This window comes from Sus scrofa, chromosome 12, assembly GCF_000003025.6.
Source record: "Sus scrofa isolate TJ Tabasco breed Duroc chromosome 12, Sscrofa11.1, whole genome shotgun sequence".
Taxonomy (NCBI): domain Eukaryota; kingdom Metazoa; phylum Chordata; class Mammalia; order Artiodactyla; family Suidae; genus Sus; species Sus scrofa.
This window is the reverse complement of record NC_010454.4, coordinates 23,245,374-23,266,052: the sequence shown is the minus strand read 5'-3', so window position 1 is coordinate 23,266,052 and position 20,679 is coordinate 23,245,374. Positions and strand designations below refer to the sequence as shown.

Here is a 20,679-nt window from a genome sequence, read left to right as displayed (position 1 = left end):
GAAGGTTAGGTGGCCTTCTGGAAATTCACTGTCCCCTGGGGGCCTTTACGCGTCGTCTCCCCCCCCCCCACCCCCGGCCCCGCATCATGCTGGACTCGTTCATCTGGTTGCCATTATACTTTTGGAGGGGGGCGGAGAGTAGAACTGGGTATTTCCAGCAGTTGGGGGTAGGATCCGGGCCTCTTTTAAGCTCCCTATGATCCTAAGGCAAAATCCACCTTCTCCCCCCCTACATCCCCTCCCCACGGGGGAGGAGAGGCCTCTGATTTTGACCCTCTCCTCGTCGTGCCTTTCATCTACCTCCTAAAGCCGGTTCCAAGTCCAGAGAGCCCTCCTTCCCGCCTGGACTGGCAGGGGTTGGGGGGCATGGGATGGAAGAGGGGTGCAGAGCCCACCTGCAGCCAGGTTTTGCTGGGGAAAGGGTAGTTCCTTGGATCTTTTTTTTTTGTCTGTCCCCTCCCCCCTTGGGCTTGGCACTTCCTCAGTGACCTTTGACTTATGAGTCAGGGTGAGGGGGTGGGGTTCCAGGTTCTGAGATACATTTGAAATTGCTCCTGGAGAAAGGGGGGCATCGGGAGCTGCTGCTCTTTCACTCCCTCTCCTGAGCCTGGCCGGGTTGTGGGTACAAGGGCTGTGGGTGCTGACCTTCCCAATGACCATGCCTGCCTCTGGAGGGCAGGACCGGAGCCCAGAGGCACTAGCTGAAAGAGCCATCTGTCCTTACACACTGGGGTTTGGCCCTTCCCTGGTGGTGGGATTTTGGCCTCTTCGTTCCGGGTGCCTCCCAACCCCCTTCTTCTCCACAGTTATGAATCGGGAAGAGGCTGTGGCCACTCGCACCCACATGAGGCAGAAACATTGTATGATGGAGGGATTGCTCGCCTGAGAGCTGGGAGACTTGGGCCAAGTTCCAGGTCTGCTCCCACCAGCTTTATGAATGGTTCCAGGCCTCAGTAGTCACCCTCTATCAGATGGGTATGGTGATGTCACTTCCTTGAAGGTGGGGCAGTGCACTCAAGTGTCTGTCACAGTGCCCGGAAGGAGATGTGGTGGTGGCTCTGCCTTCCCTACCTTGCTGGGGTGCTCCGTCCAGCCCCACATCTTTGGAGTCAGAGGGGAGAGGCCAGGGAGCCTTCAAGGTGCCCTCCCCCGCTGTCCTCTTGCCCTTGCAGGAAAAGGTCCTGCAGGTGGAGGTTACCTTGGGAAGCGGGAGTTGGTGATTCCGCTCTCCTTTTAGATCTCTTCCTAGAGGAGGTGATCCTGGGGCGACCTCACCCTCTGCCCTGAGCCTGGGATATCCAGGTATCAGACCTATTCTTCCCAACCCCCTTCAGGCAGCAAGGACAGGCACTTGGAATGGGGACCTGGTGCCTGGAGGACTGAGACCTGGGAGGGGGAACATCGGGTCCCATAGGCAGCGCTGCTGACCAACTTCCAAGCTTCCCACTTACAAGAGGATAGAGTCCAATTAGTCACTGCAGGTTCCCTACAACATGGTGTGACCAGAGCACAGGCTATGTCCTTGATGTTAGGCTTATCTCCTCCCTCAGCTTATCTCCCAAAGAGTGGGTTAAGGCCGTGTCACCTCTGATGGCCACCCTGCCCTCAACCTACAGTACCCAGTGTGCTCTGTGGGCTGAATAAATATGAATTGCTGATGGTGGTGTTTGAGCTTGAGATTTGCTTCCCCAGAAGACTGAGGGGGTTAGAAGTGGGAGAGAAACGGGGTGACGTCACTTGCTCATTCATTCAACAAATATTTATTGAGCGCCTACTTTGTGCTAGGCACTCGCAGGGGCTGTAGCAGGGCCTTTGGGGAGCGAGAGGGGCTGTGTCTCGCAGTGTCCTCTGCATCTTGAGAGAGGTGGCATTTTGTCCCGGACCCCATTGGGAGGCATTTGTATCTGGGGACTTGCGTTTTCAAGAGTCTGGCTCTGTCCCTCTGCCCTGGCTTACTTTCCCCTGGGCTCCTGACCTCAGGTGGAGGCATTTGGGAAGGGTAGAGGGTTGGTGGGCTCCTAGTTCCCCTGGAGTCTCCCCATCAGGAGGGCTCTCTGCCTCAGAGACCCCCCTGGATCATCCTGTGACCCGCCACTCATAGTTGTTACAACTCATGGGAATGGCCAGGCTCAGTCTTCCCAGGAACCTCACAGAGCAAATGCGACTGCTCCTGAAAGTCACGAACCCCCTAATCGGAGGCTCTGACAGGTCCCGGGGCTCATTGCCCTCGCAGCCAGCGCTGGAATTGAAACCTCAAGTTCTCTGTGCTCAGCTCTTCTGCCTGTTGTTGTGTTTGCAAAAAGTCCTTTTATTGATGCTGTCGCACCCAGAGTGGTCCCTCCCTTCCCTGCCCCTGGCCTGAGGAATGCTCTGGGCTTGGGTGACGGCACTGGGAATAATACACTCCCTCTGGGAATTGGTGGAGGTGCCCTAAAGCCGGCCTCCCAGGTGGCCTCCGGTCAGGGTGGGGCTGGTGTCGCCTTGGAGGAGCGTGAAACTTTCCCTGGATGAGAGGAAGGGAGGGAGAGGTCTCATGCCCTAACCCTGAGTCATAGGCAGCCCGGGTGAAAGAGAGCAGGACACCAGGCGGAGGGCACAGTGACCCGCATCCCCCTCACCCAGAGCTGTGAGCTTCCCCCACCTCCACAGTGATGTTGGAGTGATTGGGCGGCCGGGGCCTCGCCCACGTGCAGGGGATCTTGCCTCTGCCCCCACTGGCCTCTGTTTGCCTTTCTGCGGAGTGGGTTGCTGCTCTGGAGCTGCAGGCAGGGAGCGTTGAGAACAATGGGGGGACCTAGGAGATGGGCAGAGAGGCTTCTAACCGGCACCAAAGGTCTGGGGATTTTTTGTGAACTGGGAAACAGTGGACTTCCAGGGTGGCAGGGAGGATTAGATGAGCAAGTCTAGAGGTGTATTTTGTTTAAGTACTTGTTTTTGTCTTTTTTAGGGCCACACCCACGGCATATGGAGGTTCCCAGGCTAGGGGTTTAATCGGAGCCACAGCTGACGGCCTACACCACAGCCACAGCAACTCGGAATCCAAGCTGCGTCTGCTGCGTCTGCTGCGACCTACACCAAAGCTGGATCCTTAACCCATTGAGCGAGGCCAGAGATCGAACCCGCAACCTCATGGTTCCCAGTCGGATTCGTTAACCACTGAGCCACGACGGGAACTCCCTAGAGGTGTATTTTGCTCCCTGAGCCCTAGTGCCAGGCCTGCTTCTCTGAAATCTTACCTGAGTCCTCAGGTAAGAAAGGGATTCTTGCTCTGGGGCAGGGGAAAGCGGGTCCTTGGAGGCTTATATTAATTCATTTCCCTGTGCCCTTCACTAGATCCGATTGAGATAGGGATTTTTTTTTTTTTTTTTTTTTTGGGGGGTCACCTTGGGGTGACCAGCCCAGGCCTGGCCCACAAGGGCTGGTAAGTGACATGTCATCTTCTGCCCCCGCCCCCCCTCGCTTTCCTACCCCCCCAAAAGGACACAGTGGCAGGAGCTGCTGGCCTTTGTTGACCCTGGGAGCTCTTCTCCAGAGAGGGGAGGGAAGTGATGAGAAGCAGCCAGCGGTGCTGCTCGGAGCCCGTGTCATCTCCTCCTAGCACCTCTGTGGGATCATGGTTTTAGCTCCACTTGCAGATGCGGAGACCCGGTTCTGTAGTTACCTCACCCAGTCCCCTCTCGTTCTCATCATTCTGTTCCTGAACCCCCTGACAGGACAGACAGCCACTGCCCCAGCCTCCGACGTGTCTGTCTGAGAGTAAGGGGTGTCTGGGTGAGGTGGGGAAGGGCTACCCATGGAAATGGACATGAGTCCCTTGTGGGGGGACCCACCCCCCTTGCTCCAAATGGCAGCTGGGAGGGGTCTTGTGGAACCCCCGGCTTGGCTCTTGGCCCTGTCCCGGCTTGGTCCATGTACTCTGCCCCCTTCCCCAGGGACTGGGCTCCAGTGTGGGACCTGGCCACCTGCTAGGGTAGAGGTGTCTGTTTCTTCCTTTGTCGCCCCAGCTTTGGAGGTCTCCAGTCCTAGGACAGTCCATATCCCTGCCTCTGTGTGTGTGTGTGTGTGTGTGTGTGTGTGTGTGTGTGTGTGTGTGTGTGTGTGTGTGTGTGTGTGAGAAAAGTGGGTCATGGTCTGGATTCCAGAGAATGTTTTTCCTGGCAGCCCCGGCGGGGCAGGGGGAGGCGGGGGCCCAGGCAGGGGCATGTGCGGCTAAGCAGGCGGAGGCCAGCAGACTGGGTGGTGACAGAGCTGGGGCCCTCTGCCAGTGCCTCCCAGGCACTGGGAGAGGGAGAGGGGCTTTCACTTTGGGGGCTGATGGGGGCAGGGACAACCTGGTTCTAGTTTTCTAGTGGGTTGTCTACCTTAGTGTTTTTTTTTTTTTTTTTTTGCTTTTTAGGGTTGCACCTGAGGCATATGGAGATTCCCAGGCTAGGGGTTCAGTCAGAGCACAGCCACGGCAACACAGGATTCGAGCTGCCTCTGCCAGCTACACCCGGGGTCCCGGCAATCGGAGATCCTTAACCCACTGAGCGAGGCCAGCGATTGAACCCGCAACCTCATGGTTCCTAGTCAGATTCGTTAACCACTGCGCCGTGATGGGAACTCCCCATTGGTTGTTTTTTTGGAGTGGGTGATGGTTGCGGTTTTGTACCAGGAGGAGTCTGGGCTGGGCTGCACTGTGGGATAGGCCCGGGTTGGGGTGGAGGCCAAGCTGACACCAGCCAGCCCTTTGCTTCCATACTTCGATGGCCTTCTTCCCAAAGAGTGGTTCTCCTGTCCCTTGATTTACTCTTCCATCACTGGAGAGAGTCCTTTGGGTCGCCTTGATAGGGAAAGTACCCTATTAGAAGGCGATTACCCACCCAGATTACCCGTGGTCTCTGGGTGAAGCCCGCCAGGGTGAAGGAGGTGGTACCCCAACCTCTCAGCTTCCTTTTTTTCTGTCCTCTTCTCTGAAGCTCTCCTTGCCTGGGAAACACATTTTTTTTTTCTTTTTATGGCCACACCTGCGGCATATGGAACTTCCCAGGCTGGGGGGGTCCCGTCGGGCCACAGCCACAGCAATGCTGGATCCAAGCCGCATCTGTGACCTATGCTGCAGCATGCAGCCATGCTGATCCTTCACCCCGACTGAGGCCAGGGTTCGAACCTGCATCCTGTATCCCCATGGACACTATGTTGGGTTCTTAACCCACTGAGCCACAATGGGAACTCCCTGGGAAACAGATTTTGAAAAGCACTGCCTTAGGGGAGTTTCTCTCTTTTTTTTTTTTTTTCCGTTTTTCTTTTTGTCTTTTTAGGGCCGTTCCCTCAGCATATGGAGGTTCCCAGGCTAGGGGCCCAATCAGAGCTGTAGCCGCTGGTCTACTGCTAGAGCCACAGCAACGTGGGATCCCAGCTGCATCTGTGACCTACTCCACAGTTCATGGCAGTGCTGGATCCTTAACCCACTGAGCGAGGCCAGGGATCGAACCTGAGTTCTCATGGATGCTAGTTGAGTTCGTTAACCACTGAGTCACAATGGGAACTCCCTTGGGGGAGTTTCTTGATCAATGACTAAGAACCAGGCGTGTGCTGGGCAACTTGAAAGTCTCCCTAGATCCTTCCCTGGCTTCTGGCCTCCTCCTTTGAGGGATCAGGAAGGAGTGTCTCTTGGCTGCTGGGAAATGCAACAGGGACAGGCCAGCCAGGTCACCCCGGCAGCCTGGATTCTGGAGTCCTGGAAGCTGGACGCCTGCTGAGTGCTGATCCCAGGACCTCATCCTGGGCTGGCGGGGTTGGGGGGGGATGCTGGGGGGGAGGTTTCTCTCACTGGTCTGGCCTGGCTTGAGCACCAGCATTTCTCAGGATGGGGTCACCTCTGTTGCCTCTGCTTTCCTGCTCTCATGGTCTTTGACTCTGTTGCCCTCCTTTGGCTGCCCTGGTCAGTCCGTGTCCCATTCTGGGTCCCTGGACTCTGCTGGAGTCTTCCTTGTCACTCATTCTCACTCACCCACATCATAGGTGGCCATGGCAGAGCCCCACCTGCACCCCAACGCACGCGCCTCCCGCCGAGCCCCTGACTCCCCTTGGCTGAGGTTCATCCTTGCTGCGCCCAGCACCTGACATGTGAGGACGTAGGGGTGCCGGGTGCTGTGCTGAGGGCTCTGCAGGCTCTCATTTCATCCTCAACAATCCCAAGCAGGTTGGGTGTTAATGATTTCCATTCTGCAGACATGGAAATGGCTTCGCGGTGTGGGCCCTGACCGAGTCTGCACAGCCAGTTGTGGGGGTGGCTTCGATATCCATGATGGGGGGGCCGCTTGTGAGCAGAGCTCTTTAAGGCCTCAGAGGGAGACCCGCGGAGGCGTGGGAGGAGGGTAGGAAGGGTGTGTGTGTGTGGGGGGGTCCCTCAGGCAAGGAAATCATCAGGGCTGGCATCCAGCGCCAGGAGGGCCCGGGTGCCTGGGAGCTGGGCCCTCCTCTTCCCTAGGCCTTGTCAAGAAGGCTCAGGAGCTGCCCCTCACGTTCAGCAGCGGCTTCTTAGCAACCTTGGCACAGCTTTGCATGAGCAATAAGGCTTCTCCTGCCCGGGCAGCAGGCGTGATCTGGAAGGGGTGGAGCCGACCTTTTGGGGGAGCTGCTCGCCTCTGCTGTGACTGGCCTCTTCCCGCTCGTCCTTGTCTGCCCTTCTCCCCTCCTGATGGCTCCAGTGGCTGATGGGTGGGGAGTGGGACCCCTGGAAGGCCGTGCCACAGCTGCCAGAGCCTGTGACCTGAGATGTCCCCGGCTCACCTGGGGCATGTCTGTGTTCCGGTCCCCGGGAGGGCGCCCGCCTCCTTCCTAGGGCCCGAGCCCCTTCCCTGAGTGCCAGTGTCTGACGGGTGTCCTCCCTCTGCCTCTGTCCCCAGTTCTGGCATAAAGCATGCTTCCACTGCGAGACCTGCAAGATGACTCTCAACATGAAGAACTACAAGGGCTACGAGAAGAAGCCCTACTGCAACGCGTGAGTCCTGCCTCGGGCAGGGGCTGGGCGGGCACCTGGCTCCCTCCTGGCGCTTCATCCCCTTCTGAGAACCACCAGGTGACACGGCCCAGCAGCGTGTCCACACCCTGCTCCATACTTGGGAACCGCCTTTAGTCCTCACCGCAGCTGGATCAAGGCAGGGCTGTTAATATTCCCATTTTACAGAGAAGGCAACTGAGGCCCGAGGAAGGGAACGGATTTTTCCAACGAGGGAGGCTAGTTCAGACCCAAGAGAGCAAGCGTAATCTTTCCACCGCACCCTGCTGTGAGAGAGGGATCTAGCGGGGTCTTTCAAGAAAAAGGGACATGCTTGGAGTTCTCTTGTGGCACAGTGGGTTAAGGACCCAGCATTGTCACTGTAGCTGCCATGTGGCACAGGTTTGATTCCTGACCCAGGAGTTTCCATATGCTGCGGGCGTGGCCACAAAGAAAAGAGACCCTCACTGTTTCTGCCCAGTTATGTCCTCTGCTTCACCCTCTGCGTTTTCCTCCCCATAGTGGCAGCTGACTGTCTCCTCTCTCCTGCCCGAAAGTCAAGTCACTTCATGTAGGTGACAAGATCAGTATTAGAAAAACTTCAGGATCTGCCTTGAGTCTTTTTTTATTCCTTTAAAAATTCTCAGGGAGTTCCCGCTGTGGCGCAGTGGAAATGAATCCAACTAGGATCTATGAAGATGAAGGTTCGATCCCTGGCCTCGCTCTGTGGGTCGCGGATCCGGTGTTGCAGTGACCTGAGGTGTAGGTCGTGGACACAGCTCAGATCCTGCATTGCTGTGGCTGTGGTGTAGGCCGGAAGCCGTAGCTCCAGTTCGACCCCTGGGAACCTCCATAGGCTGTGGGTGCTTGAAAAAACCAAAACAAAAACCAACAAAAAACAACGCCTCAGTCGGGAGGCTTTTTGCAGCTGAAGTTCACCTAGGCGGGAACTTTGGGTCTTGCCTAAAAGCTGCTGGGGCCTTGAACCCCTTTGAAAGGCTGTCTCCCCTTACTGCTAATACCACAGCCTCTTCTCCCTGGGGCTGGAGCATTCACCAGGCACCTGCTGGTTGCTGGATGCCAACCTGTGCCAGCTGCTGCCAAAACAGATTTCCGATGAAATCTCAGGCCCAAGAAGCACCATGAATGGCCTCCCCTCTGGGAGGGATTGGGGCATGAGGAAGGCTGCCTGGGGTAGAGGGAGGGTCCCAGCTCCATCCTGGCTCCTCCTGCAGCTGCTCCTCCTCTGGTAGCTTCCTCTGGTCCTCCTTTCCCCCTCCCAACCCCCCCACCCCCCCAAGGGAAAAGGGACATTCTTTGGATTCTTAAGGACTCACACAAGCCCTGATTCTCTGCCACTTCCTCCCTCTGTTGGGGAGTGGGGTGGGGTTCAGCAAAGCCAGAGGCCGGGGCAGTTAACCCCTTGATTGCTGGACCACTTCAGGCTAGATTCTGGGCATCCAAGCTCCTTTGGGGCCAGGTTCCGAGCCTCCCACCTCTCCAGACCGAAGCCTGGCTGAGCCCAGAGCCCAGTGGGTGGCAGGGACTGCGGCTTCGTCCTGTCTCTTCCTTAGACTCCGGTAGCCTAGAATTCAGCGAGCACTGGGAGTTGGAGAAAGAATTCAGAGGCCTGTTTTCTCTGCGTTTTCTCAGGCGGGTGCCCAAGTCCCAGCTTACTTTTCTCATTCTCTTCTGGGGAGGCTGCAGCCAGTGGGGTGGGGTGGGGGAGCTCCTGCGGGGTTGGGGGGCTCCCGGGAAGGCAGAAGATGAAGCATCTGCCAAGGCTGAGATTCTCTCTCCTGGCCTCTCGCTGGAGAAGCTGGTTGACCCCTTTCCATTCCCTCCGTTTGCATGGCAGCCGCAGCCTCTGCCTTGCCCGGTTGACCTCTAGCCCCGCTGGGATGTTAGCTGGGAAGGACCCTGGGATGAGGGCCCGAAGACTTGGCAGATTTGTGGCCTCACACCAGCTGTGGCAGCACCTTGCCTGAGGCTGCCCCACCGCTTCCTTATCCTCATCTGCTGAGGATTTGGTCTGTGGCAGGGGGCCAGGCATGGGGATTCTGGGATACCCCAGATGTTGGCCTGACTTGCCAGGAGTGCTCTCTGCACCTGTCTGAGCCTCAGTTTCCTGTGGTTAAAAATTCCTACCCGGGGGAGTTCCCATCGTGGTGCAGCGGAAATGAATCCAACTGGGAACCATGAGGTTGCGGGTTCGATCCCTGGCCTCTCTCAGTGGGTTAAGGTTCTGGCGTCAGCTCGGATCTGGCGTGGCTGTGGCTGTGGCATAGGCTGGCAGCTGTAGCTCCGATTCGACCCCTAGCCTACAGGTGTGTCCTAAAAAAAAAAAAAAAAAATCCTACTCAGGGTTCCCTGGTGGCTCAGTGCATTAAGGATCCAGTGTTGTCACTGCTGTGGCATGGGTCACTGCTGTGACACAGGTTTGATTCCTGGTCCGGGAACTTCTGCATGCCGTGGGTGCAGCAAAAAAGACACCCCCCAAAAAAAATCCTACCCAGAGATGATGGACCCAAGACCAAGTTTTGAGCACCTGCGTTGTGCCAGGCCCTGTGCTGAGTGTTCATGCTCATCACTTCCTGTTTTCTTCCTGCCTTGGGCACCATCCCCCAGTGACATTCAGGTTCCAGAATCCTGGGGTTTCCCCCTCGCATTTGCAGCCTGGTCCTGCTTTGTGAAGCTCAGGCCTGGTCGATCGATGGAGCGCCAGGCCCGCAGGGGCAGATGATCACTCCGATTTGATGTGCTGGGAATGGAGCCACCCTGGGAAGGGAGTGTGCGACTTTGGTGTGTGGGGGAGGCCTCTGTGTTCCGGGGATCTGTGGCTAGTCTTTGAGCCAGGCTCTTGCAGGAGGGTGGGCCAGAGAGAAGAAGGCTGTCTGTCTCTCTCCAGGGGCTTTTCAGAACTAAGATTGAAGTTTTGGAAAGTGACTTAGGCAAGCAGCAAAAAGGCCTCTTCTATCTCTCTGCTTGGACCAGACTTGTCTGGGGTGAGAAGAGAGCTCAGGCCAGAGCCCACAGCCGCCCTTCTGGGTGGTAGTGCCCCACCCCCCAGGACGTGCATTTTCACACGTGCCATGCATGGCCTGACACACACACACACACACACACACACACACACACACACGCCACTGCCTGTGGGGCCAGGAAGCAACACCAGGGAGTCAGACTGAATGGGCTGCATTTGTGCTTGCGCTTCCCAGGCCATAGCCACTCAGCCTTGCTCTGGCCAGGGTGGAGGTGAGCGCGTCTGCCTGTGCACATTAGCCAGCGGTGGAAGAACTGCTATTCATCACCTTCCTTCTTGAAGCTTCTGGGTGGGTGGGGTGTTCTGTTGGTTAGAGAGAGGTCTGTGCCTTCAACGATTTGTTTTGTAAAGTGAGACAGATGCCGGCCACGTTGTACAAACCTGCTCCTTTGTCTTCATGCAAATAGAGGAGCCTGGAGGTCAAGCCGGGTGGCTGTGGCGGTGGCTGTGGCGGTGGCGGGGGATAGGGAAGAATGAGCCGGTCCTTCCTTCCGTGGGAGGCTTTTGGGGTATCAAGACGTGGGCTGGGGAGGAAGGACGGGTGTCCAGTTGTGCCTTTCCCCTCTTCCGCCGACTGCAGATGTCCGGGATGTCTGAGTCTGTCCTTCACTTGCTTTGAGCTGGGGGCTGAGGAGGGGGCTGAGGAGGGTGGAGGTGTCCCTGGCTCTGGGGAGCAAGGTGCTGTGGTCCGGCTCCCTCCCCCAGGCCTCAAAGAGTAGGGTGGGACCTGTTCGGGTGGGGCTGGAAGTATCTGTGGATTCTAGCAAATGGTCTTTTTATTTTTTTTTTTTTTAGGGCTGCACCAGAGGCATATGGAGGTTCCCAGGCTAGGGGTCCAATTGGAGCTGCAGCTGCCGGTCTACACCACAGCCACAGCAACACCAGATCTGAGCTGAATTTGCAACCTACACCACAGCTCATGGCAACGCCAGATCCTTAACCCACTGAGCGAGGCCAGGGATCAAACCTGTGTCCTCATCGTTCCTAGTCAGATTTGTTTCTGCTGCACCTCGACAGGAACTCCTAGCAGGCTGTCTTGAATCCCAGCTGCTCTTAGGGGATGGAGCAGTGGTGGGCAAATCCAGGACCGGAACCCAGGGCCTTCTAGGCTCCCCAGAGTTCTCTGCCTCTGACTGGGACAAATGGCATCAGTTGTCTGGGGTAGCAGCAGGGAAGGGAGTAGGGGTGTGGATGTGGGTGTGTGCTGTGCTTGGGATGCGGGGGCAAAGGGGCCTCCACAGTGACCAGTGTGGCCTCTAGGCAGCCCCACCTCACTCTCACCCCTAGATCCTGATCCTCAAATGTCAGGGCCTCAAGGGATCTCAGGGATGACTTTGCTTCCAAACAGCCCATTTTATTTTATTTTATTGTCCTTTTTTAGGGCTGCACTCGAGGCATATGGAGGTTCCCAGGCTGGGGGTCCAATCAGAGCCACAGCAATGCCAAATCCAAGCTAAATTGCACCTACACCACAGCTCACATGCCAGATCCTTAACCCACTGAGCAAGGCCAGGGATCCAACCTGCAACCTCATGGTTCCTAGTCGGATGCATCTTCGCTGTGCCACGACGGGAGCTCCCAAACAGCCCATTTTATAGATGAGGAAACTGAGGCCTAAGTGATTCCGTACCTTACCTGACCTGACAGAATCATTTCTCTTGGGGTCTTGCCATCGGCTTTGATTTTTCATTTTGCCTACAAGCCCTAGGGGCTGGTAAGTTCTTCTTGTCCCCCCTTGATCTTTTCGGCTGCTCATTTTTTTTTCTCTGCTCAAACAATGCCTCCTTGTTGCTTCCTATCCCCACCATTTCAGCCCCTTAGGCCTGGGGACTGGTGAGAAACTGGGTTAGATGGGAGCCCTCCCCGCCCGCCCGCCCATGGGCAGTGTTCCCAGCAGGGGAATAAGCAGCTCCTTCCAGAGGCAGGATGTAGGGCCTGTGGGTTTTTTTTTTTCCCTCCGTTTTGGTCAAACCAAAGATGCCTTGTTGCTTTTGTTGATGTATTTTTGTTCCTCCTTGAACAAAAAGCTGTGGTTGTTTTTGAAGGGGTCCAAGGCTGGAAGGGGCGAGGTTGCCTATAGAAAGGGGAGCGGGGCTTCCAGGATATCTGTTCTGTTCTTGTTCTGCCTCTGGAAGGCGCGGATGGCTGGACTGGGAGTGCAGCTTCATCCTGCACGCGATCCCCCTGTCACCCATCGCAGGAGCTTGCAGCTTCTCGGCATGCCTCCTGCCCTCATCATCCTTCTGAGCAGGAAGGTGACTGAGAGGTCCTCAGGCTTAAGCCCCCCCTTCCCCTGCATCCCTACAGGTCCTTGTCTAGACTCTCAAGACACCTGCCTTAGAAACCTTTTAAGGAGTAGGTGGCTTCCGACCCCAGAGAGTCCTCTCATAATAGCCACACTTGGAAAAACTGGTGGGGTTTGAAAGAGGAAATGCTTTGTTTTGCATCCACCCACCCAAGCATATCTTTCCACGGAGCTGGGAGTGGGCTGGGGTCCACCTGAGAAGGCGGGATGTCAGCCTGCCCTTAGCTAGCTGGGCAGCTATGTGTGGTATGGGGGAAGAGTGTATTGGGCCCAATCTCTGTCCTTGACATGAGCCTCAGTTTTTTGTTTTTTTTTTGTTTTTTAATATGGAAAATGGGCGCAGTGTAAAGCCTGCCTTTTCTAGCCCAAGGCCCTGTGGCAGGTTTGCAGAGAGAATATGCATAGACTACACTATATCCAGAAGTTGCTCTATGACCCTAAGTTCTCCTAGAGGCCTGGGCTGCTGCCAACAGCTGCCTGATTATCCTGCCTGTCCCGGATCTTGCCTCATGGATGCTAGATCCCTTCACCTGTCCCCCAGGCTTCGCCTGTCCTGGAGGGCTCTCTCTATGCCTGTCTCTCCCAGAGCAGCTGATAACAGCGGCTGAGGGTGGGGAGGGGCATCGGCAGAGGGCCCACCGCTTGGCATGGTTGACAAGGGGCCGGGTGCAGGCTGGTTCACAGAAGGGACAAAGAACAGCTGTGCTCTGGACCCAGCTCTGGGCCAGGGCTGGGACGCCCAGTTCTCCCTACCCTGGCCCCTCGTTCCCTCACCGTGACCCGGTCTGTTGGTGGGGCTGGGGTTCCAGTGGGGTGACTACCTGGCACGGGGGCCCCCCTCTTCTGTCTTAGCCCCTGTGTTGGGACACACACACGCATCCATTCCTCTCAAAGGGGATCTGAGGCTAATGGGGTCGGAGGAGCTTCACCCTGAGGATAGAGAGGGAGAGAAAAGGTAGAATGCCCAGCCATTGTTTCTGGAAGGAGGTCAAATCAGTTGGAGCCCTCTTGGTAGGCAGTCGCGTTGGTGGAGGAGGGGCCCAGCCCTGGGGTCCTGAGTCCTCCCTCCTAAAATACGAACCCCGGGCCACCCGTCTTCCTCACCTCAATTGTCTACCAGGATCCTGCAGACACAGTCCCCTGGTTTTGGCCTCACGGGTTCCTCTGCAGTTAAGGACACCCTTGCGGTGTGTGGTCTCCCCGCCACCCCCACAGGCTCTCGCAGTCAGCCTGCTCTCACTGCTCTCCTGCCTGGAGCCAAGGATGAGGTTGCCATGGGAACCCGAAGCGCAGCGAGCAGGGGAAGGGAAAGGCAGAGTTGTCTCGCCAGGGCTGGGGGCTGCAGGGAGGGGACAGGGTTGACCCAGCAGGGGGAATAGAGCCCGTGCTTAGGTCCACCCGCCTTCCTCTGGCCTGGGGTTGGGGTTTGGGAGGCCGAGGTTAAGAGATTGGAGGCTCTGGAGCCCCTCTTTAATCTATTTTAATCTGATGCAGGCTTAAAATCCCCTCCTCCTCCCGCCAGATTTAAGCTGAGTCGACATCTAGGCTGAGTCACCCCCTTCCATTCGGATGGGATTAGTGTCCTGGCTGTGGGAGGCTGAGATCTGGGGGCCAGGATAGCTCCAAAGAGATGATGAAATAGCCACCAACCTCATCCAAAGGACACCCTGCGTGTTGGGGGCAGTCTCTGAGACCCTCTGGTGGGCCAGCTGGCCTGGGTGTCTAGGAGACGGGCATCGCTGCAGAGGGCCCGTCTATAGAGTCATCGTGTGTGGGGAAAACCACAAAGGCAGGAGCCACCGAATTGCCGAGTGGGGCTTTGTTGGGTGCGCGTGTCTGGCTGACCTTGGGCCACTGGAGGTGGCGCTCCATTGTAACCCTGTGTGTTCAGGCAAATGGGGAAGCCCGGGTGTGCAGACTCCCACGCACACGTGTTTGCCAGGCCTGCCAGACACCCTACCCACCAAAGGCTAACCAGCACCGTCTTCTCAGACTTGACCCTTCAAGCTCTGGGTCAGAGCTGCCCCCAAGGTCTTCTCTAGCCTCCTGCTTCCCTCCTTACAGACGCTCTCAAGCCCCCATCCCTTGACACCTTAATGGCTCTGATTTAGTGGGAGGGTCATGGCCCAATTTCCTTCCACCTGGGATCTCAGGGCCAGTCAGTTCTGCTAGAGATCTTACTTAGGGCCCTCCTGCTATTCTCTTTCTGGTCCCTAGGAACAGACTCCCCTTTCCCTGGAACTGCTCAGGAATTTTGAATGGAGCTCTGCAGCTGTGGGTGGCCCTGGCTTTGTGGAGCTGGGCCAAACCTGGGACTGGACCCGCTGCCTTAGCACCACTGTCATCCACGGGCCATTTCTTTTGCCAGCTGCAGGCACCTGTGTTTGTTTGTTTCTTTTCTTTTCTTTTTTTGTCTTTTTGCCATTTCTTGGGCCGCTTCTGCGGCATATGGAGGTTGCTAGGCTAGGGGTCAAATCGGAGCTGCAGCTGCCGGCCTATGCCAGAGCCAAGCACTATGGGATCTGAGCTGCATCTGCAACCTATACCACAGCTCACGGCAACGCTGGATCCTTAATCCACTGAGCAAGGCTGGGAATCGAACCCTCAACCTCATGGTTCCTAGTCGGATTCGTTACTGAACCACGACAGGAACCCCTGTGTTTGTTTCTTTTGGTCCTTCCTTTGCTCCTCCCTCTGCTCAGGGAGCCATAGGCCTGGACTGACCAGGGAGTCAGGACTCAGGTGGGGCAGTGGAGGCTAGCGGTCGGGGCACAGCTAGAGTCACCTTGCTGTGATACCAGGTACAAGACAGTGGAGCAAGCTCAGAGGGAACAAAGATTTGCCACAGTCACCCTGTGAGACAGTGGCAGGGCCAGCATCCAGCACAGTGCCCTTTCAAGTCATGCCCATGCCCCTCCCACTTTGGTTGAGTCTCCAGCCCCCAAGTCCTGCCCTTGACAGTGGGGTGGGGTGGGGAGGTGTGGGGGATGGGGAGAGTTGTGTGATAGCTCTGGCTCCGGGTGGGCTGGGCAGCTGGAGAACCTGCCAGGCTGGGTGAGCATGTGGAGGTAGGAGGGCTGCTGGTGTCCAGCTCCAGGGCGCGTCAGCCAACCTGGCTGGCTGGAAGGAGGCGATCCATGTCTTACCTGGCGACAGCCTGTGCGTCGGTGGTCACAGGTGTGATCAAGAATGGTCAGCTGAGGGGAGTTCCCGTGGTGGCGCAGTGGTTAACGAATCTGACCAGGAACCATGAGGTTGCGGGTTCGGTCCCTGCCCTTGCTCAGTGGGTTAACGATCCGGCGTTGCCGTGAGCTGTGGTGTAGGTTGCAGATGCGGCTTGGATCCCCAGTTGCGGTGGCTCTGGTGTAGGCCGGCAGCTACAGCTCTGATTGGACCCCTAGCCTGGGAACCTCCATATGCCGTGGGAGCGGCCCAAGAAATAGCAAAAAAAGACAAAAAAAAAAAAAAAAGAATGGTCAGCCCTGGCTAAGTGTGGCCAGACCTTGGCTCCTGCTCAGAGAAGCCACCCACCAGTCCTTGAAATCACTGGGACCTATGCCTCCACTTTCTGGCCCTGTCCTTTGGCCATGTTGTTTAACCTTTCCCAGAGGCTGTTCTCCCATCTGTCAAAAGGGGACACTAGGGTGGTCGTGAGAATTTGACAAGCTAAGGAATGTATGCCCTCAGCACAGGGCAAACATCAACATACAGTGTTATTATCTATCACCCATGGGTGACCTCTTCTCTGGCCTCAAGCTGATCTCCCACCTACTCTCTGGTTAAGGTGGACATTGTTAACCCTTCGGAACACCCCTCTGGAGTTCTGGTCCTGGCTCAGCAGGAATGAGTCTGACTAGTGTCCATGAGGACACAGGTTCGATCCCTGGCCTCACTCAGTGGGTTAAGGATCCGGCGTTGCCCTGAGCTGTGGTATTGCAGATGCAGCTCAGATGTGGCATTGCTGTGGCTGTGGCGTAGGCTGGCAGCTACCGTCCTGACTTGACCCCAAGCCTGGGAACCTCCACGTGCCATGGGTGTGGCCCTAAAAAGACCAAAAAAAAAAAAAAAAAAAAAAAAAAGAAGGGGAAACATCACTCTGGATATATGCCTTTTTTCTCTTTTCCAGGAAGCCCTCCTGGATAGGCGTGTCCCTTTCCTCTTTATTCCTGTCCCTGGTCTCTGTATCCCTCCCATCCTTCCTCTTCATTGGTCTCCATTTCTGGTCCCAGCTGAAAGCTTTGTCCTGACCCCATGAGCATCTTCTCCCCAGTCTGGCGAGGCCCTCTGGGGTGCTTGGCCCACTTTGACCTCCCTGTATGGTAGACCTGGATTATCCCCAGACGAGGGTGATCTGAATCCCTTAGAGAGTGTCCTCTTGGCCTCCCTTTGGAGTTCTGGGGGGGTCAGCGCGTCTTCCCAGTTTAGCCCTCCCCTCGGCCAATGGTGGCGGGCACCGTGGTCCTGATGATGGGGCAGGAGCCAGGGCCACCCAAGGATAAAAGGAGGAGAAGCCCAGAGGTTCCTACCCTTTCCCCAGGAGTGACCCCCCTTCTGTTTTTTTTTTTCCTGTCCCGCAGACACTACCCCAAGCAGTCCTTCACCATGGTGGCTGACACCCCAGAAAACCTCCGCCTCAAGCAACAGAGTGAGCTCCAGAGTCAGGTGAGGGGGCGGGGCCGGGCCTGCGGGGGCGGGGCAAGCCCTGGATTTGGTAACCCCTGGATTTGGCAAGGGCTCCTTCCTTCTGTGGTTACTCAGCAAGGCCACGGTGCTGAAATCCTAGCACTGGTTTCCCTGCCCCCACCCCCACCCCCAGTTACTTCACATTTCCTGACTTGATCAGAGGAACGGGTGAGAGCACACCCGCTTCCTACCTAAATTGAATCGGGGGTGGTGTGGGTGTTGGACTCTTTTTGCTTCAGGCATTTCCCCTAAAGCCCACCTCCTCCAGGAAGCCCATCCCCTCTCCTCTCCTTGCACAACCACCCTCAAAGGAGGGCCCTTGCCCCTCCAGGCTCAAGCCAGTCTGAGGGTACTCAGTCCACCCTCTCTCGCCTCGTCCACAGCCTCGCTCCACCCATCCGAGGGCAGGCTGCACAGGGGACCTTGTCCGGGGGGGCCTGTCCTGCCCATGTGTCCTTGGGCTTGATTTTCTCCTGTGCCTGCTGGGCAGGGAGCGGGGCGTGTCCTGCAGCAGGAGAGGAGACCGGGTTCCTTGCCAGGGAGAACTCGGTGACTTTAGGGGACACTGAGGAATAAGCGAAAGGTCCAGAACCTTTAAACCAGAACGACTAACCCTGCCTGGAGGCCTGGGAGGACTTCCAGGACAAGCCTGGCCTGGAGGGGAAGGTGGGGTGGGGCAGGGTGGGGATTCAGCAAAAACCCTTCGGGGAATGGAACCAAGTGGGTGGGGCGCCCAGAACCAGGAATTTGTCTTGGAGGATCCACCTGGGCCTCAGAGGGGAATCTCCTCCGATCCCTCCAGAGTAGGGGGCTCCTACAGCCTGATCTTGCTGTGACGTCTCTGGGTCCGTGTCTCCCCGTGGGTCACATGAAGGAGAACCAGTCCTGGGTGGTCCAGGGCTTTACATGGCACTCCTGTGAGGAAGGTGCTTTATGCCCATTGTACAGATGAGGAAACTGAGGCTGTGAGGGACTTGCTAGGATCCCACAGGTAATAACCACGGGGAGAGCTAGCGTGCTCAAGGCTCTGGGCGCAGCAGCGCGTTCAGTTCTCACCACCACCCTGTGCAGTGGGGCAGGATGGGTCTCACTTTAAGGAAGAGGAAATAGATGCTCATGACTCTGACAGCCGGTTTGTCTAACTCTGAGCCTTGCATTCCTTCCAGTTTTCCACCCGGCTCCCTAAGGAGACCTATCTCTACCTTGATAATAAACATGATTGTTCCTTTCGCTGGTGAGAACTTTGGTAGCTTAGCAAGCCCTTCAGTTACTTGCCTCATTCCGATGAGAGAATCAAGGCTCTGAGAGGCACTGGACTTTGCCTGTTGACACACACGCTAAGGGACGTTTTCAGGATCTGGGCTGTTTCTTTTCACTCCGAGAGCAGTGACCTTGGCGGCCTACAGACACCCTGAGGTTTAGGCCTCACAGTGTCTCACAGGGATGGGTGGGGAGCAAGTCGGGGAAGCTGATTTGTCCCTCCCATCTGCCAGCCCACACCTGCCCCTCGTCACTGGGGGAACCCGTGTGGGTACCGGACCCCTGTCAGCAGTAGAGGGCTGTGTGGCTCAGCTGGCAGGAAGAAGGCTTGAGACAGCGCTGGGGCTTGGCCCTGGGCCTGATCTGCACGGGGAGGACCCAAGCCAGGCCCTGAGGTCCAAGCCAGGCCTGGCTGGACTCTCCATCCTGTAGGTGGCCCCTGAGGCCGGAGGAGGAGGGGGGGGCTTCATGGGGCAGGCACGCGGTGACCTGTACTCAGCCCACAGCTTGAGGAGGGTGGCGTGTGCACACACTCAGGCAGAAGCCAAGGTGACACACACACCTACTCTCAGAAGGAGAAACCCAAGCCCTGCTAATTCCCTCAGCCTTTGTTGTTCCCACAAAGGCTGGGCTGCAGCTCTTTTTGCCCCTGGAACGCGATCCCTGAGGGGCGGGGTCTGTGGGAGGACACGCCCCCTGTCCGGGGTCTGAAGGCCCCCTGGGGCCTGGGCTCTCCTGGCTCTCGGCTGGGCTGGGGATCGTGAGAATGGCAGTCACTCGTCACGGGTCCTCATTGCGGGGGGGCCAGGCCCGACCTCATTTAATCCTCTCAACGGCCTGATGAAGGAGGGACTCTTGTCCCCGTGATGCAGATGGGGACACAGGTTAGAGAGGCCGTGGCCCTTGGCAGAGCCCCAGACAGAGGCAGAAGTCAAGCTCTTTGCTCTTAGACTCATGCGGCTTGCTGTGCCGCCCAGCCCTGGGCGCTAACCCCAGGATGCACCAGAGGGGCCGGAGGTGGCGGCGGGCGGGCGGGGGAGCAGGGAATGCAGAGAGGCTTTTCAGAATGCAGCGTCCTAGGTTCCACCACAGGGACTTCTGGTTGGCAGCTCCCGGCCGGGCCCAAGCACCTGCATTTTGGCAGCCTGGCTATTCTGATGAGGGCTTTGGGGCCCATAGGCATGCTCAAGAGGCTTCGAGCTAGGCTCTGGGATAGGGAGTGAGGCCGGCAGAGCTGAGGAGCTGCTGCTATGAGGGGTGCGCCTTAGGGCTTAGAGGCTGAAGCTTTAGTCTCCCACACTTGGGCTCCTGGGGGCGAGGGGGGTGGGTAGGCACCGGGTGGAGACTCGGGGCTGCCCTCTTTGCAGGCGTGGTTCTGTCTCCCACTTCTCTCCAGAGTCTGATCCTTGCCTCTCAGCGTTTATTTTCTGTCCTGTAAGATGGGGAAGGCAAACCCAGTGGCCTGAAGTTTGGGGGCCGAGCAGTGGGTTCTGGTTCCTGTGGCCCCGGTGGGGGCAGGGCCGGCGGGCGTGGCCTGTGGCTGGTGGGAAGGGAAGTGGGAACCTCTTCTACCTGCTCCGCCCCACCCAACGGGGGCGTCAGCTGGTCTCCTTCTAGGCTCTTTCCGACTCCTGCCTTAGTGTGTCTCTTCTCAGTCTCTGGGAAATGGCCTGTGCTATTTCAGCTTTATTTGTTTTCCTGTTTCTAGATTGGTTCCCAAAATGGTACTTTGGGTGTCTGGGACACCTGGAGCCTCTTCTGTGGGGGCAGCAACCACAGAACTGACCAGAAATGACCCTCTGGGTGGCCCTGCCCAGGCCTGGCTGAGGTGGGGCCTGGGCGGCTGGGGCCTCTAGCACCCCCCTCCCCCCACCCACCCCCAGGGGTGGGCATAGGGCAGCTCTTCCTCCCCTAGCCCTGGGCTGAGTCGAGGCAGCAGCTTTGGGGTGGGTCTGAGCTGGGGCTCTTTGTGTGGCCTCCTGATCCCAGGCAAGAAGTGCCAGGAAAAGGGAGTTCCCGTTGTGGTGCAGCGGAAATGAACTGGTAACCATGAGGACGTAGGCTCAATCCCTGGCCTCGCTCAGTGGGTTAAGGATCCGACGCTGCTGTGAGCTGTGGTGCAGGTCGCAGGTGCAGCTCAGATCTGGTGTGGCTGTGGCTGTGGCATAGACTGGCAGCTGTAGCTCTGATTCGACTCCTGGCCTGCGAACCTCCATGTGCCACGGGTGCGGCTCAAAAACCAAAAAAAGAGAAAAGAAAAAAGAAGTGCCAGAAAAAGCTCTCTTTCACTTTTTCCCCCCTCAGCACCTCGATGGTGCTGTGCATGGGAAATGCCACAAGGCACAGGAGAGTGTGGCAGAGCCCCATGCCCTGCCTTGCCCTGCTGTGGGTAGGGTCCCCAGTCAC

The 20,679-nt window shown here is 57.2% G+C and overlaps 1 protein-coding gene across 2 annotated transcripts in view; it reads left to right on the top strand.

Annotated features, from left to right (window-relative positions):
• LASP1 (LIM and SH3 protein 1) overlaps window positions 1–20,679 on the top strand; it is a 44,504-nt gene that overhangs the window by 1,157 nt on the left and 22,668 nt on the right. The window contains exons 2-3 of one of the 2 annotated variants that reach the window (XM_021067060.1): window positions 6,891–6,985; window positions 16,908–16,992. In XM_021067060.1, the coding sequence (XP_020922719.1) occupies window positions 6,891–6,985; window positions 16,908–16,992 (180 nt within the window). Of the gene's footprint in view, window positions 1–6,890; window positions 6,986–16,907; window positions 16,993–20,679 lie in introns of those variants that run through there. The other variant, XM_021067061.1, reaches the window with a different exon arrangement.